The sequence below is a fragment of the Myiozetetes cayanensis genome, unplaced genomic scaffold, assembly GCF_022539395.1.
Source record: "Myiozetetes cayanensis isolate MyiCay16 unplaced genomic scaffold, myiCay2020 scf5-8, whole genome shotgun sequence".
In the NCBI taxonomy this organism is placed as follows: Eukaryota; Metazoa; Chordata; class Aves; order Passeriformes; family Tyrannidae; genus Myiozetetes; species Myiozetetes cayanensis.
Genome location: NW_026087742.1, coordinates 101,545,624 through 101,563,736, shown reverse-complemented (window position 1 = coordinate 101,563,736; position 18,113 = coordinate 101,545,624). Strand labels below are relative to the sequence as shown.

The 18,113-nt window shown below is 39.1% G+C and overlaps 1 protein-coding gene across 4 annotated transcripts in view; it reads left to right on the top strand.

Annotated features, from left to right (window-relative positions):
- The window catches only part of ADGRG2 (adhesion G protein-coupled receptor G2), a 66,188-nt gene that overhangs the window by 39,962 nt on the left and 8,113 nt on the right, over positions 1-18,113 (top strand). For 3 of the 4 annotated variants that reach the window (XM_050332507.1, XM_050332505.1, XM_050332508.1), the window contains exons 15-26: positions 155-834; positions 2,885-3,077; positions 3,414-3,570; positions 7,752-7,901; positions 8,128-8,250; positions 9,298-9,343; positions 9,449-9,552; positions 10,131-10,255; positions 11,013-11,281; positions 12,100-12,199; positions 12,507-12,781; positions 14,693-14,794. In XM_050332507.1, coding sequence (XP_050188464.1) covers positions 155-834; positions 2,885-3,077; positions 3,414-3,570; positions 7,752-7,901; positions 8,128-8,250; positions 9,298-9,343; positions 9,449-9,552; positions 10,131-10,255; positions 11,013-11,281; positions 12,100-12,199; positions 12,507-12,781; positions 14,693-14,794 — 2,324 coding nt within the window. Of the gene's footprint in view, positions 1-154; positions 835-2,884; positions 3,078-3,413; positions 3,571-5,638; positions 5,789-7,751; positions 7,902-8,127; positions 8,251-9,297; positions 9,344-9,448; positions 9,553-10,130; positions 10,256-11,012; positions 11,282-12,099; positions 12,200-12,506; positions 12,782-14,692; positions 14,795-18,113 lie in introns of all 4 variants that reach the window. The other variant, XM_050332506.1, reaches the window with a different exon arrangement.

The window sequence follows — 18,113 nt, the reverse complement described above, 5'->3', positions numbered from 1 at the left end:
AAAATGTTAGAGCATGAAACATCCCATCTGATTGATTTTTAAGTATACCTTAGTAGTAGTATGTTCATATAATTCATATATATAACTCATTTTCTTTAAAATAGAAACAATGTTAAACTTAACATGCATTTTTGTGCTTTTTTTTCTTTTACAGTACTATACAAGTGCCACCTCATTCTATATGGGTTCCTTTCCCTCATTCTCCTTCTCTCTCTAAAAAGGCTTCCCCCAAATCTTCCCCCACTATACTTTCTGCTAAACAAAGCCCCACAATTAGACCACTGATCACACCATTCACAGAAACTCCTTTTTCTGGAACTCTCTCCACATCTCCCACTACAGACCCTCTTGCTGAAAATTCTGTGTCTTCCACCAGTGTTACCACTACACATTCCTTTTCTGAGTCTCTTGCTCAACCCACCATGTCAACTTTTTCTTCTGTAGCTTCTAATAAATCTGCCATTAGTTCCACACCTGCAACAAAATCTGTCACTAATGCTGCTTTCTCACTTAAACCTGATGCTGCACACCTTAACAAGTCTTTTACAATACTTTCTCCTTCTGTAGGTTTCACTAAACATTCTGCACTTTCCTCTTCTGAGCTCCCCCACAAACTTCCAATTGTAAATCGCCACTTTGAGACTATCACCAAATCAGTTGCACAGATTCCTCCTGCTACAACCCATCTTGTATCTGGTAACAAAAATGTTAGTACAGTACCCATTCTTCCCCTTACTCCTTTCACAATATCTTTGACCCCTACTGTTAGTCCTGTCAACCATTCTGTCTCAGCTTCTCGTCCTCACTCTACCGTTGATGGCCATGGGAGCACAGGTAAATATGACAAGTAAATTCTTTATTTTTTTAATTTTAATGCCATGTACTGGATTTGCTTTTAAACTTTAATAAGGTTATATATATGTGTGAGGTGACCTAGCAATTGCTATGAGTACTTTGGATGGGAGTGTTGATCTGCGGGAGTGTAGGAAGGCTATGCAGAGGGGTCTGGACAGGATGGATTGATGGATCAAAGCCAATTGTATGAAGTTCAACAAGGCCATGTGCTGAGTCCTGCACTTGGTTCACAACAACTCCATGCAACACTCCAGGCTTAGAGAAGAGTGTCTGAAAAGCTGCCCAGCGGAAAAAGACCTGGCAGTGTTGGTTGACAGTGACTGAACATGAACCAGCATGTGCCCAGGTGGCCAAGAAGGCCAATGGCATCCTGGCTTGTGTCAAAAATAGCATGGCAGGCAGGGAAGTGATTTTCCCTCTGTACTGGGCACTGGTGAGGCTGCACCTCAAATCCTGTGTTCAGTTTTGGAGCCCTCACTTCAAGAAAGACATTGAGGTGCTGGAGTGTGTCCAGAGAAGGGCAACAAAACTGGTCAAGTGTCTGGAGCACAAGTCTTATGAGGAGTGGCTGAGGGAGCTGGGGATATTTAACCTGGAGAAAAGGAGGCTCAGGGGTGACCTTTTTACTCTCTACAACTACCTGAAAGAGTGTAGCCAGGTGGGAGTTGGTCTCTTCTCCCAGGCAACCAGCAACAGGATGAGAGGACATAGCCTCAAGGCGCACCAGGGGAGGTTCAGGTTGGACATCAGGAAAAATTTTTTCACAGGAAGGGTTGTTAAGCATTGGAACGGGCTGCCCAGGGATGTGGTGGACTCACCATCCCTGGAGATGTTCAAGACATGAATGGACGTGGAACTTGGTGCTACAGTTTAGTTGACAGGGTGTGATGGTTGATCAAAGGTTGGACTTGATCTTGGAGGTCTTTTCCAACCTAAATGATTTTATGATTCTGTTCTATGTGAAAAACCTGAGACAACTCTCATAAGGTGTACACTTCTTTTAAATTCTGATGCCTTTGGCCATGGTGAGTGATACCTCACCCTGCTAATGGGTTTGTAACTGTGATAGATTAGCTACTGTGCTAAGTTCCCAAGAGAACAAATTTCTTTTTGGCAGAAAAAATTTGTCAGAGAGCAAGGTAGCTATTTTTTTTAAACTAGGCTAGTATTTAAAATATTGCAAATTAATGTTGGGTCATCCCTTTACTGCTATTGATTAAGAATATTCTTAGTGGCTATGTATTTTCTTATTAAGATTGTACACATCTTTACAAACTTCTTTTTGAATTTCTGGCATCTTGATTTTATGCTACATTCAGGCATCAAGTGGCTAAAAATCCAAAATAATAGGTTATTTAATATCATTAATGGTCAGATATGAGGATCTTTGTAATCAATAAAATGTGGAATTAATGCTGACAATTTGAAACCTTACCTTATGTGTTTTTATGAGATTTAAATTATTGCTCTCTGCAAAGTATCTGCTAGGGAGAAAAAGGGATTCTGTCTCACATAACTTGTTGAGAGACCTTACAAAGTTGCGGCAGGTTTGGTAATCACAAAATCACAGAATATGCTGAATTGGAAGGGACCCGCAAGGATCATCAATTCCAACTCCTGACCCTGCACAGGACATCCCCAGAATCGCACCGTGTGTCTTAGAGTATTGTCCAAATGCTCCTTGAACTCTGTCAGGCTTGGTGCTGTGACCACTTCCCTGGGGAGCCTGTTCCAGTGCCCAGCCACTCTCTGGGTGAAGAACCTTTTTCTAATATCCAACCTAAACCTCCCTGACACAACTTCAGGCCATTCCTTCAGGTCCTGTCACTGGTCACCAGAGGAGAGATCAGTGCCTGCCCCTCCTCTTCCCCTCACAAGGAAGCTGCAGACTTCAGTGCAGACTGCAGTGAGGTCTCCCCTCACTCTTCTCTTTTCCAGGCTGAGAACTCCTTAACTTTTCTGCTTCACAAAACTTACTTCATTTGCTGAACACTGTTTAGCTAAATGCACAACTTTTCTTTTGTCACAGGAAAAACACCTACCACAAATACAACTTCTGTGTACACCACCATGAGTATCACCACAGCTGAGCAAATTGTGTCCAAAATAGAAAATGATTTAGCAGCTGGAAAAGTAGAGCCAAAAGATGTAGAAAGGATGGTTAATGAGGTTAGCAGTGTCCTGACTGCTTCTCAGCCATTACCACCCCGAATTTCTAAAAGGTATGTCACTTTGGCAGTAGATTAAAGATGTGTTGTATTACCTGTCTTGATAAATTGGCTTCAACAAGTTTCATTTTTTCATAATCATAATCCAGAAGAATATTTCTTGTTCTTTAATGTACTTAAAAAAAAGAAGGACTGTCATTCTAAGGTTACCAACTCTACTATAATGTATCACCATGGAAAACTGTAGTTCTTTTTGTGTTCACTCCACAGTAAGTGAGCAGAGTCAGCTGTGTTTTACATTTCACTTGGATTGTTGCTCCCTAACCACAACTTGCCTAAGAATTTTGGATGTATGTGCTTGGTAACACTAAGTGTACTTTTTCCTAACAGAATTATAAAACTGGTGGATTATATCGGCTTAAAACTGAAGCTTTCAACATCATCTGCTGAATTTGTCTCCCCTTCCTTGGCTCTGGCAGTTGTAAAAACCAACAACATGCGCTCCAATGAAATGTCTTTTGCTGTCCAGGACTCAGCTGATCTCCAGGTTAAACACTGATAATTCTAAATATTTACAAATTCTTAAAGATTTATTTTTAAGTATTTATGGTTTTATATTTATATGAAGGGGAGTGTGTTCTGTGTTTATGTCACAGTTTCGGGATCTTTTGTTTGTGGTTTTTTTAGAGAAAAAATATTTTATTTTTTATGCCCTCCATAGATTTTCCTTTCTCTTGTGTAAATAGGTGTAAGAGAGCAACTGACTTAGCAGAAACTGGCATAACTAATGAACTGTTAGAGAGGGTGCAGCCAGAACACCAGAATGGACAGAGTGCTTGGCAGAATAACTTTGCCTCAAAAACCTGGAATCATGAGTTATTCATTCACCCACCATGACAGCACTGACATTTGTCAAGGAGTGCCAGATGGCTTCCTCTGTTAGAAGGAGATTAATTGTGGAGGGTTCTAGGAAAGAACTGTTATGTATGTTGTTTGGATAATGAATGATACTGGGACGTTTGTCACTCAGGACTAGTTGGTCTCACCAAGAAAGAAGTGCTTAGAAAGTTTGGATCCACTTTATCTCATTTAAAACCTTCCTGATTGAGGAATTTGGACAATACCAGCCTTGGAGGCTTAAGCAAGGAGAGGTGGAAAGTTTTGCACAAATTCTGGCACATCTTGCCTCCTCAGAGACTGAAGTAGCTTAATGTAGTGTGAGCCATGAGTGGTACTGGAACTTTTCAATGATACTGAGAATGGCATGAAATGTTGACATTAGAGTTCTTTTCTATTTCTCAGCAACACGTAATGCACGAATGTGAAATGACTAGGAGGTGGTAGTGCTGAAATATAGCAACAGATTATTGCTAAGTAATGATTTTTTATAATTTCATGGCACTGGCAATGACATATAGAGTATTTTCAATAAGTATCATCTACTTCAAACTAGAGCAACAGGAATGCTTTTGTAGAATTGATATAGGATTTCTTTGGTAGCTGTCTAAACCAGCAATCTCTGAAGTGGGGTTTGAGTACCACAGGGTGTGCACATGACAGTCCATTGCAATGTGGGAAGAAAATGTTATTTATGCGAATAATAAAAAATATACTTTTAAAAACAATGCTTAATCTCATTTTAATTTTATATATATATTATAACTTATGTAATATATTATTACAGTAGTACATACACATAACTTAGTTATATACTGGGGCTCGCGCTCAAAAAATTTTAAGGGATGCATTATCAAAAGTGTTTGGAGTCCACTTCTCTAAACAGAAGGGTCAAATCACACTATTAGGGCACTGTGGGGAGTTCATACTATTACTCTTATTACAGCCATTCTCTGAATACTCAGATAATTTCTTCCTTCAGTTCTGTTAATGTTTCAGGATCAGATCTCTCAGAAACTCTGAGGTGACGATATTTGTGTGTAAAGTGACTAATGTGTGACATGAGAATGCTGAGAGATTTTGTACTAAACGAAACTCTTTGGCCTCTAAGTACAACATGAAAAACTGGGTGAAAGTTCAGATCTTTTTTGTATAATGGTAGGTCACTAAGCTCTTCAGATACCTGAATTATAGCTTATTCAGGTTTTTTTTTGTCATTTTTGGCAGATGATCGAAAAGTTGAGTTTTACGTCCTTAGATTCCACTTAAACTGCTGTACTTAAAAACTTATTGACAAACAATGGCTATTTACACTTTTTCTGAATTCTTACATACTTCCTATGGGGTATGACAATTCTTTGCCTTTGCAGGCTTCCATGCTGTGAAATGCTGATCTCCCTACCCAGTTACACAGGCCTACCTGGGTTGTTGCTCTTCACTTTTTTCAAATCAGTATTATCCACTACAGTGGTGTGTTCTGTCCCTGTAAGCAAGTGGGTAAAGCCAGATTATTTTCAATGGTAGGCAGACCTGAAACAGGATGCATTCTTTTCAGTCCTGTAGAAGCTATTTATGCATTGGAGCAGGAGAGGAATAAGAGCAGCAGTTTGTGACAATGATTAGAGAGCTACGTATTTTGAAATTTGAAACTGAAACTAAGTCATAATTTATTTCTTTGGAGACTAAAATGAAGCATAATCCTGGCATTTATTTTTCAGATCGCTCTAGGAGTTCAGGCCATTAATGATTTAAATAATCTTGGATCAATTACACTTCCTTCATCATTGCTGACAAATTTACCCACTGAAGAATTGGACTTGGCTTCTAGAATTATATTCAACTTCTTTAAAAAGACCACTGTGTTCCAGGTATTTTTTTGGTCCTCTGTTCCTAAGGGTTTCAAACTCAAGCCTAGTACAAAATAAAATATGAATAGAACAACAATTCTACTTAAGTAAAAGGTATTATGTATTTACAGAAGATGCTTTTCCCCCCACTTCCCTTTATATCAGTTCAAGGAGGAGAAGCAGTCCTTTTCTGTTCTCAGAATTCCAGCTCTCTCTATCTCCAGTAACTCTGCAGCACTTTCGTCGCAGTTGGAACTTTTTTATCTCTCTCTCATTCTGTGTTGGCCTCCAGGGCTGGGCCTACCCCCCTCCTGGGTTAAAACCGAAGGCTGAGGATTACTCAGGTCCTGAAGGATTTCCTTCCATAGGCTTGCAAGGGGACACTTGCTTACTATGGATCTTCTTCCACAGGGTTACAGGGGATAATGGTTTAAGAGTTCACCCCTGTTTCCCTATGGAGGTCCCTCCCCATGGGAGAACAGTCCTTGATTGACTTTTCGGCATGGGTCCAGTCTGGATCCCTTACTCGGATCTCAATATCCTACCTGAGCCGTTTTCTGCTCCAGCGCAGGTTCTCTCAGGGTCACAAATTTCTAGCACCAGCAGCATGGATCCCACACATGGATCCCAATATCCCTACCCGAACCGTTTTCTGTTCCAGCGTAGGTCCTCTCAGGGTCACAAATCTTCAGTAACAGCATGGATCCCTCACTGAGATCCCAAGCTTATCTGAGCCGTCTCGCTCCAGCATAAGCATCAATCCCTTCGAGGGTCACAAAGTCTTTAACAGGACTCTGCCTCATCTGAGCCGCTTTTACTCCAGCATAAGGCTTTCTCTGTTAAAGTCACAAATCTCTGGTGCATCCACAAGCTCCTCTGTGAGCCGCATGGGGGTCTCTTCACCCCAACAAATTTTCACAAGTGGCAGGGTTTTATTTTTCAGTCTTTACCCTGCTGAAGGGAGGGAGAGCGAAAGGGAGAAAAAGCAGCTCTCCCCCCTTCGAACTTTTCTTCTCTCTCCTGCGACTGCAGCTTTGACCTTGAAAGTCTTGTTATCTCATGGCTGGAATTCTTCTGCAGCGGTTTCTCGTCTAAGCAGTTCGTCTTTTAAACCTTTTTTTTTTCTTCACTCTCTCACAAGAGAGAAGAGAGGCTTCAGTACTACACCTGCCTCCCCCGGCCCAAGCCGGGGAGGAGGGGGCCTTGGCCCTCCTCGGGCCCGCTACCCTTCTACATGGCTGCTGTTCTTAATTTCCAACTGCGACACAACCTTCTCTTCCGTTTTCTTAAAGATGTAATTAGCAAAGGCGTCACTGAACTTTTTGATTGGTTTTTTGTCCGGAAATCACCTGGACAAAACCATCCTCAGCCCCAGGGATGGGCTGGTGGGCAAAACCACGACATCTTTTTTGTATAATGGTAGATCACTAAGCTCTTCAGATACCTAAATTGTAGCTTATTCAGTTTTGGGGTTTTTTTGTCATTTTTGGCAGATGATCGAAAAGTTGAGTTTTACGTCCTTAGATTCTGCTTAACCTGCTGTCCTTAAAAACTTATTGACAAACAATGGCTATTTACACTTTTTCTGAATTCTTACATACTTCCTATGGGGTATGACAATTCTTTGCCTTTGCAGGCTTCCATGCTGTGAAATGCTGATCTCCCTACCCAGTTACATAGGCCTACCTGGGTTGTTGCTCTTCACTTTTTTCAAATCAGTATTATCCACTACAGTGGTGTGTTCTGTCCCTGTAAGCAAGTGGGTAAAGCCAGATTGTTTTCAATGGTAGGCAGACCTGAAACAGGATGCATTCTTTTCAGTCCTGTAGAAGCTATTTATGCATTGGAGCAGGAAAGGAATAAGAGCAGCAGTTTGTGACAGTGATTAGAGAGCTACGTATTTTGAAATTTGAAACTGAAAATAAGTCATAATTTATTTCTTTGGAGACTAAAATGAAGCGTAATCCTGGCATTTATTTTTCAGATCTCTCTAGGAGTTCAGGCCATTAATGATTTAAATAATCTCGGATCAATTACACTTCCTTCATCATTGCTGACAAATTTACCCACTGAAGAATTGGACTTGGCTTCTAGAATTATATTCAACTTCTTTAAAAAGACCACTGTGTTCCAGGTATTTTTTTGGTCCTCTGTTCCTAAGGGTTTCAAACTCAAGCCTAGTACAAAATAAAATATGAATAGACTTTTTTTCCCAAAAAACATATTTTAAAAGTTCTCATTTACAAAGGAATTATTTTTTGTCCAGTGCTTACTCTGCATAGTGACTGAGCCTGTGGGTGCTGTACTCTAGAATTGCTTCCTTTAAGATTTTAAAACTGGTTCTTTTTTCTGTCATTCAGGATCTGTCCTTGAAGAATGCATCTTTAATCAGCAATGTCATATCATCAAGTGTTGCCAATCTCACAATTCGCAATTTAAAGGCAAATGTTACTGTCACTTTACAGAATATCAAGCCTAATCAGGTATGGTTCACATTTTGGCAGACTTAAAGTACAATTTTGTTGCCTCCACTGAAGTTGTTGTAGAGGATATAGGGTACTAAGAATACAAATCAGTATGTTTTTCTTTATTAGTGTGGACATTTTGTTCTGTCACTCAACCATCCAGCTTTTATCTTTTTTTACTTACCCTCTTGCTTTATTCTACAAAGAATAAAAACTCTCAGATGGAAAACAGTGGGTTTCTTTTGAAGATGCTGCAGTCATGATGATTGTAGGTTCTGCATGGCCAGAAAGTAATATAAGTTTTTTTTCTTAGCGGAACTGAAACACAGGATTGTGTCATCTGGAAGTATTAGGACTCATGCACACCATCTCTTTCTTAAATGAGCATCAAGGATTAAAATCTTCTATCCCAAATCTTAACAGAGTTTAAAATACTATATTATTATACACTGAAAAATGTAGGGATTCCTCTGCTGCACCTGAAGCTTTTTTCAGGAGCTGATTTAGTGTAGTCTTTACCTGTATTGACATAACAGTGAGTTTTGAGACATAACCACAGAAGTATTAGTGTTCACAGCAGTACAGTAAATTGCTGCTGCTATTTTTAGAATTCCCATGTGTGGAGGGAAATCTGTATGTAAACATTTAACAACACGGTAATAGAAAGTGATCAAATTTTTGCAGATTAAAAAGTTTTTTCTTTTATGTATGGTAATGGTTTCAATACTTACAAAATCAAGAAGGATGAGAAATTGCAAGAATTTGTATAGTGTAGGAAGACAATGAAAGAGCATTCAGACTGTTCTACCAGGAACAGAATCTTTGTATAAGCATGGGATCTAACTCCTGTATGGTGACTTCAAATTTGTTCAGTATATTTTTGCATCCACTTTGCAATAATTAATCCATTCTATGCACCTAAATTAATTTTGTGTTCATGTAAAACAGGCATATTTGCTGTATAAAATATTTATTCTTGCCTGCATTTTGTATATAATTCATAAATCATTTGATCCTAAACTCATGGTTTACTAATTTTTTTTTATCTCTTTACCTCCTGAACAGGATAATTCAACAGTTAGATGTGTTTTTTGGGACTTTAATAAAAACGGTAAGTATTTTAAATCACCCAAGATACCATGTTCTTTTAGTTGTGTTAACCCATGTTATTATAATTAAAACCTTGTATGAATAACAAAATTGCTTTCTTTAACAGGTGGACATGGAGGCTGGTCACATGAAGGTTGTATAGTTAAAGAAAGTAGAGTAAACGAAACAGTCTGCTCATGCAACCACCTCACAAGTTTTGCTGTTTTGATGGTAATTATTTTTTAAAATTATGCAACTTTACACTGGTTCAAGAACACATTTAAGCAGGTGTTGTTTTAAGCAAATGAGGACCCAATAAGCACATACTACCTATGAAATAATACTTGGGTTCTATTCACTTCAGTGTGACTAACTGAAGTTTGTCACATGCTTAAGCTGCTGGTTGAATAGGAATCCATGAATTCCACTGGAGTAAAAAAAAATTTCCTAAAGTGCTGCAACTGTTACATTTAGATGGTTTTTTATGTTCTAGGAAATAAAATTTAGGAGAAATAAAATTTAAACCAAGTTTTTAATCAAATGGGTTTCCACAATTAGAATCACAGAATCATAAAATAATTTTTCAAGTTGGAAGGGACGCATAAAGATTATACAGTCCAACTCAGTTCTCTTTACAGGATTAGATTGACTTTTTTGTTTTTCAGTTAACCTTTTATAAGATCCATGGTAAAAAGAATGGTTTACTTTTTTTTTTTCAATTGCAGAGGGAAATGTGCATTTGGGATTTTTTTGACCTTTTTCCATTTAATAAACATGTTCTCTGAAATTAACTTCTGTTTCTGTTTTAGAACTTATATGGAAATACTCCTTTGAATCCCACACAAGAATTGGTACTGACTTTTATATCCTACATAGGCTGTGGCCTCTCTGCAATTTTTCTTTCTGTTACTCTTGTGACCTACATAGCTTTTGAGTAAGTACCTGTTCAACTAAGCTCCCATTATTCTTCAGTTATGATTGATTGTGGTCTTCACTGCAAAGTCCTTTCCAACAGTTATGGATTCTGTCTCCATTAATAATGCACAGATTTGGCCAGTTTACCAAGAAGGTGTTGATTCAGTCTTCAGGAATGTTAATCTTACAAACGAGTGAATTATCATGAAGCTCTCTGCATCAGAAGTGAAGAAGTAGCACTCTGACATATTTTATAATGGATTATCACAGTAGAATTGTGAGGGAATGTGTTTAACATACAACATATAGAAAGCAGTGTAGAATTATAGCATTTTAAATGCACTTGTATTCTTTGTTTATTCTCTCATTATTCTGTCTTTAAAGCCTTGTCTCTATCAAAGCTTTAGAAGCCCTGTCAAAAGCCTAATCTAGTTTAACAATAAAGAACAGCCACATTTTGGGTTTTGGAAGCATTGTAACAAGAAGTTCAACATATAATGTAAAAAAAAAAAACATGGCACTAAACTCAAAGACTCCAAGTTATTGTTTGTATTTATGTAACTTTTTCTAAAAAACTTTATCCATATAAGCTGCTAATTTGGAAATATTTTGTAAATTATTCTCTCCATCTATAAATCCAACATATGAAGCATTATATATGAATGAAAATATATTTTTTTTTCATAGGCATTTGTGCACTAAGGACAGCAAGGGAGGAAATAAGCCAGGGATCTCTGGACAATTGATGTCATGACACTGATTTGCTTTTTCTTTAGGAAAATCCGGAGAGACTACCCCTCCAAAATACTTATTCAGCTGTGTGCTGCGTTACTTCTGCTCAACTTAGTTTTCCTCCTTGACTCATGGATTGCACTGTATGATACACGAGGCCTCTGCATTGCAGTTGCAGTATTTCTTCACTATTTCCTCCTGGTTTCCTTCACCTGGATGGGCCTGGAAGCTTTCCACATGTATCTGGCCCTTGTGAAAGTCTTTAATACCTATGTACGGAAATACATTCTTAAATTCTGCGTTATTGGCTGGGGTATGTAATTTTTTTCCTCTTTTGTATGCTAAATAGGTAATTCCTCTTACCAAGTATTCCAGTGAATGTGACGCAGTTCAGAAATGAAAATTAAGCCATCATTAAATATTAAAACCTTGCAGTGACCAGGTGTTCATTATCAGTGAACCCGATCCGGTATGTTCCACCTTACTGAGGTATGGACAGTCCCCCCAGCTGCAGAACTGAAGCTTCTGCAATGCAAAGGATTGATAAGGAATTGTCTGTGTGCTAGTACAATAGAAACGATTTTTAATGGGCATACTTCCATTTCCATTTACCAGACAGATGGTGTCAGTCGTATTGGGAGAATAAATGCCGATAAGTATATATATTGCATTTCTGGGATAGCACTGTTGCTAACAAAAAGCAGCAAAACAGGTCTAATTGGATAGAGGATGAAGAGATCCTGGACCTGATTGTTGTCTCTGGCCATTTGAGTAAACATGAGTCAAGGCAGTAAAATGAATGGAATTGTTTTCTTAAAACATATGTAAGAAAGAAAATCAGGTATCCTGCAACTGATATTTTAAATCAGTTTGAGTGATGGCATTTGTTGGCTTATTCAGAAAGTTTTGGAGCTAGATGTGGAGAACTCCTCTTGTTTCTTTGCAAGTTGTTCTCCTCAGCAGTTTGAAAGCTGCAGTTTTTAGATTCTTTCAGAGAGCTAGTAGTTAACAGAATTCAACAGATTGATTTCATAAACAAGTTGAAGATATCATAAAAAAATATAATTTCAAGTCTTCATAATACTGTCTTTGTCAGGGTTTTCACTTCTGTGTTTGCTCATAATATTTCAGGGTTACCAGCATTAGTTGTGTCCATTGTGTTGGCAATATCACCAGATAATTATGGACTTATAACCACTGGAAAGGTTTCAATAAATGGACCTGATGAATTGTGAGTTAAAGGGAGGTGCTTTGGGGGAGGGAGGGAGGGAGGGAGGTCCTACAGAATTGGGTTTTCTTTAAAGTAAAGGTGGGGAAGGGAAGGAAGCAGTGGTAGTGCTTTGAAATGATGCAGCTCTACAGTATATCATGTGTTTTATGGTAATTGCCTGTAGGAAGGCTCGTGCCCTTTGGCTGAAAGAACTTCTCTAAAAAGGCAAAAATGATTTGCACGTGCAACAAACTACATGTGTATCTCCTGTTTATTTTACTTAATTTCTCTTTCTAATAATGGTTGACAGACTGTTCTTTTGTTCTAGCTGCTGGATTAAAAATAGAATTGTCTTCTATATTACTGCTGTGGGATATTTTTGCCTGATATTCCTGATCAATATCAGCATGTTCATTGTTGTGCTGATCCAGCTCTGTCGTATCAAAAAGAAAAAACAACTCGGTGCTCAAAGGAAAACAAGTATTCAAGACCTTAGGAGTGTTGCTGGCCTTACATTCTTGTTGGGAATTACTTGGGGATTTGCCTTCTTCACAGTAAATGAGGTATTTACTTACCTCTTTACCATTTTCAACACTTTGCAAGGTAAGCTTTATCCTTCATGTGACAGCCACTTGCATATAATATAACAAACAAAACATTTGGAAATGTCATTTTCTTGATTCAGCAATAAAAATTTAACTTTAATATGTGCTTAAACAGGTTAATTATATTAAAGGCGATACTGCTTTACTGTAATCTTATATTGCAGCTTTGTTATGGTAAGGTACAGGAAAGCTGGATACTATTTATAGGTATAGCATATTTATATTTATAAATACTATAATTTAAAAAATGTATGCAAAACAGACATCATTGGAAGTGACTGTGCTTCTCTAGTCAACAGATCAGTTGTGAATACTCACTTACTGTAAGTGTTCACATTATGATGCAATAAATCTAGTGAAAACTGTATCATTTCTCCACTTCCCCTAAGGCTTAGAGGGGCAGTGTGACATTCAGCAAAGGGCCATTGAGACAGGCAGGGCTGTAACATCTAAAAGGTAGTGGCTTAACTCTTAAGCATGGCCTGTGGTACTTAAGAACATATGTGAAATAGATATGAAGGCATAAAGCTTTGCAAAGACCAGGATACTAATGCACATATCCTAAAGCAGAGTGTCAGAGGCTGCAAAGGCTTTTGTATAAATGTACTGTAGGTGCCTACAGTTATCTAAGTATACCTGAATTATCCTGTTGAAGTTTGGATCCGAACTTCTGCTTAAATGGCACTTAGATGACTGGCTGGGTGATTTCCAGAGAGACTAAAGCAATGAAAATTGCAGTTCAGTGTATATGCCTCTCCCCTATTTACTGTGTTGATTTTTGAGTACCTTACCCTTTGGTAACATGAGGGGCTGGACCTACATTTTCTCAGGTCTTGCATGGGATTGCATTGAACTAACACAAGACTATATTCTGTGTGGTCAGAATAATCTGTTACATGAAGCTAAGTTCCCTGTTTACCCAGTTTTAAGTTAGGTGGTGGGCAAATTTTGATATTGGAAGTGCATAAATAAAGGTGCATAAATTGTATTAATTGAACTAAACTTATACTGGTGTTTCAAAACCGTTTCAAAATATTTGAAAGTGGCATAGAACCGTTTGGTATAGAGCAACACTTTGTTACAGTCAAGAACTAATCCTAAAAACCAAGGTAAAGTAAGATATGTAAGCAAAGAAAGATGTGAATAATCGTTTCCAGTGGGATTTTATATGCTTAATTTGCCCAAAAAGCAGTGTAAACATAATGTACATACGTGTCTACACAGGTCTGCTCATTTAGTTTTATCTCTTTATTCATTGTTAACGTCTGTTCTCAGGGAAATGTTGCAGATGGATAGTGATGATGGGCTTTTAAGCAGGGAAGTTAGATGCTACTCTGTGTCACTTCCTAGAGTCAGTTAGAGACGCAGACAAAGAATCTGTAATGTGGCACTGGCAAGAGACGGGATGAGCACCATCCCTTCTAGAAAATATTTGAAATTGTAGTAGAGAGGGTCCCATTTATTGGTATTTTGGATACGAGTTATTTTCTGTTAACAGGTTAGCTGCTAATAGAAGATATGACAGTGTCACACCATGTGCTAAAAGCTGCACAGCCTCACAGTGACATACCTCACCCTCTGTTTGACATTACTTGGAATTCTTTTCCAAAAGCGTTAAGTAAATTTCAGGATCAACAGAATTTTTCGCTTTTTATTTGATAGAAGGAAACTTTATGTACCTTGTGGATTTGGTTGTATTTGTTGTTTTTCCATTTGTATGTATGATTCCTCTAAGCTATGTATGGAAAAAGTACTCTGCAGTGTTCAGAGTTTTAAACTTTTTCACCAGAGAAAGATGTCATTACTTTTGATTAGAAATTTAAAAGAAATGAAAGAAAACCAAAACACAGTTCATTAAGAAGTAGCAAAAGTAAATTTTGCAACATTCTTTAATATTATTGCTTTGCAGGGTTCTTCATTTTCATCTTCTATTGTGTAACAAAGGAGAACGTACGTAAACAGTGGAGAAGATATCTCTGTTGTGGGAAATTCAGGCTGGCTGAAAACTCTGGTAAATATGAAAATTTTTTTTAATTTTTTTTTGTACTTCTGAGTATTTACTCAGTGTTAAGTTCCTAGTATTTTGTAATACTTTAAAAAAAATTAATCAGTTATGTTGCTGCAGTTGCAGTTATAATGTATTATCCAAGGTATAATAAAACTCCCAAATTTATAAGGGTGGTAGGTGATACAGTTCTTACATGCTTACTTAGATGCCAGATCAGTAATTATTGGGTTGGAACCACCTTGAGGGGGCTATATTTGTGGGTGTGGGGGTGTGTTGGAGCAGGGAAGGGATGAGTCGAACCTCACGGAGGTGAGGTGGTATCGTGTCCCTCAGGACAGGACCCTGGAACCAACATGGGGAAGCCCCAGAGTAACTGTCAGTCACAAAGAGCCTGGGAAAACTATAACACACCACACCTCCTGGAGCCCCTAAGCCAGGCTCGGATTGGCAGGGACAGTGAGGACACTGCCCCTCACCCTGGCCTGGGACCCCAGAGTGCCCAGGGGATCAGACACCCCTCCTGGAGGGGGTGACCATAGGGACCAGAGCAGATAAAACCAAAGGCATATGTTTGCCACATGTTGCAGCCCTGCCACTTGGATGTTTGAGACCTGGTCTTCCACAAGGTTCCAATGGTAGCTACATGATCTGTCTCTCCTTCTTCTTCTTTCTCTTTGCTCACACTGCTTCTCTTTCTTTGCTCCTTTCTTGATGCTTTGGGTGGCTTGGAGCTCGAGGCTTGGATTTTGACTTAAATGTGGAGACATTGGATTTTGACTTAAAGGTGTGGAACGTAGTATGTGCTGGGTCAGTATTGTAGTGGAACATTTTCATCCAGCTTGTGTGGTGCCCTTTTGAACTTTTGCTAAGTTCCCTTATTTTGACCCCTAAATTATTAATAAAAAATACCTCTTGGGAACAAGTCTGTAGCTTATTCTCTTGATGCTATCTCGAGGTATTAAAGAACCTTATATATAGATAGATAGATAGATAGATAAAAGTAAAACTCCTAGCTGAGCCTGTGAGCTTGCAGCTACTGGGAGTGGAGTGTTAGATCTTTGGCGCAGAGAGCAGGGGACCTTTAGAGGAAAAGAGGTATTTTTTTGTTTGGGAATAACTGCAAATTGCAAACAAAGAGACAAAGCATGTCAGTCGCCAGCAGCCACCGTGGAAGGTGAAAAGAATCTAAACTGTTCCCCACTTGTTGAGCTATTAATAGGTTATGAGACATACCTAGTCCCAAAAAAAGAAAGATGGGCTGAGGAAAACTGGCATGATCCCAAGTTAGTCTCTAACAAAAGAAAAGAACTGCCAAGACAGAATAAAAAGAGATGTGGTAAAAGAAAGACTTTAATCTGTTCTTTGCTGAGACTTGTGCTGATGACTGCTCAGAGAGAGAAATTTGTTACTAAGCAGAGCAATCAAAAACAGAATGAGTCCTTAGTTGAGTTAAGACTGGCTGTGAAAGCTGAGAGTTTATCTCACCAAAAGGCGGAGGAATGGTTGAATGCTGAAAAGAGATTGGTTGAAAACGTGACAAACAAGTTGAACGAGTCCTGTGAGAGAGAAGAAAAGAGTTGTAGTTGCAAGTGGCCCACCTGAGTGGGGGGGATGGAAAGTGACTCAAGCCTGGCTAAGGAGGCGAGATGTTAACCGCGATGCCACTTCCCACCTGGGCAGGGGAATGGGGAGTGAAGTAAAATCCCCTAGCCTGGCTAAAGAAGCAGAGTATCTTAACTGCGATGTCACCTCTCTGCACTCCTGGGAGGCAGAACCCACCTCTTTGAAGGAGAATTTTGATACAGTAAAGCAAAAGCTCCCCCTCCTATCTGAATTACGTCTGCTTTTAAAGACTAGATTTGTGTATGAAGGTGAAGATGAGGCAGAGCACACTGTAACAACTAAAAAGATTATTCCCCAACAAAGTAGTTAAAATTGCAAGAGAAATACAGTAAGCATGCATGAGAGAGTGATATAGAGTATATCTGGAGAGTTTCACTCACAGGTGGAAATAAGATAAAACTTTCAGATGAAGAAACATACAGATTTTGGGGCCCGGACGTATTTCTAACAATGCCTGATGGTAGAAAACCTTGGTCCCTTACCCAGAGAGCAGTTTATTGAGCAGAAAGACTGGACCCCTTGGAGAGCAGAGAACCTGTCGCTGTGCCCACCCCAACACTGGGTAAACTCACTAAAAGCATACAGCAGGCTGTTTGCCTCCAGTGAATACACGAAAGGTGGCTTGTCCCTCGCCAGCCCCCTCCCATGTGGTTGCTAGCCAGTCTGGACAGACTGAATCCCCTGATAAAAGGACTACCTGATTCCTCAAAGCTTTATGCCACCCAATTGCAAGATGGCCTTAGAGCTGCTTGTGCAGGAGCGCTGTGGGCAGGACCTGGTTTTACTTGGGAGGAAATAGCCAAGGACTTAATAAATTGTAGTAGACAGATAAGTGTTGTTGCAAATGAAGTGAAAAATCAAACGCCTGTCCGTAGGATGGAGTGAAGGGCAAAGCCTCCACAATTTAGAGGCTGAAATTGGAAGACAAAGTCTCAAAGAGCCAGTTGTAGAATGCAGGATTGAAAAAGGGTATCCCTTGAGAACTGATGGACAGACAGTCAAACCAGTATTTACAAATGCTTGTAAAAATGTGGAGTCAGTTGAGTGATAGTCCCCAAAAAGGAAACAGTGCTACTTCAGTGCCTGGCAGGTTGGAAATATCTACAGCCTCATTAGCTGAAAAGTCAGGAAATATAACAGAAAGCTCTCTGAAAACAAAGGAGGAGATATAGTAGTAACCTTTCCTGTTGGTCCTTTATGGTCCCCCTCCACCTTGTTAGTTGATATAGGGGCCCATATTTCTGCCTTGAAGGAAAGAACTGCAAAAAGATGTGTGGTAGTCCCTGATAAAAAACAGATTTATGTTGCTGATGTGTTTGGCCACAGCAGACGGCTCGAGTGAAATGCTGGTTACCGGATGATGATTGCCCCACTAAGGCCATAATAATATTGGGTCCTTTCCCTAGGAATATTATGGTATTAGACCTCCTTAAAAGAAAAGCCTGGCTAGATTATAAGAGGAATGATTGGAAATTTGGTTCCCCAGCTTTCCATCCCTTGCCTCTGGGAGCCAGAAAAAGAATTGCAAGCCAAATAGCAATTGTTGCATAGGTAGCCACCAATGCCCATGGCAGAGAACACAGAGTTAACACCAAGTGGATTGTTCCCTCTTTTTAAGACCAGTCTCAGCAAATTTTCTTTTCTCTCCTCTCATGCAAGTGTCCAAAGAGGAGATGAAGGGCCAACAAGACTGTTTCTG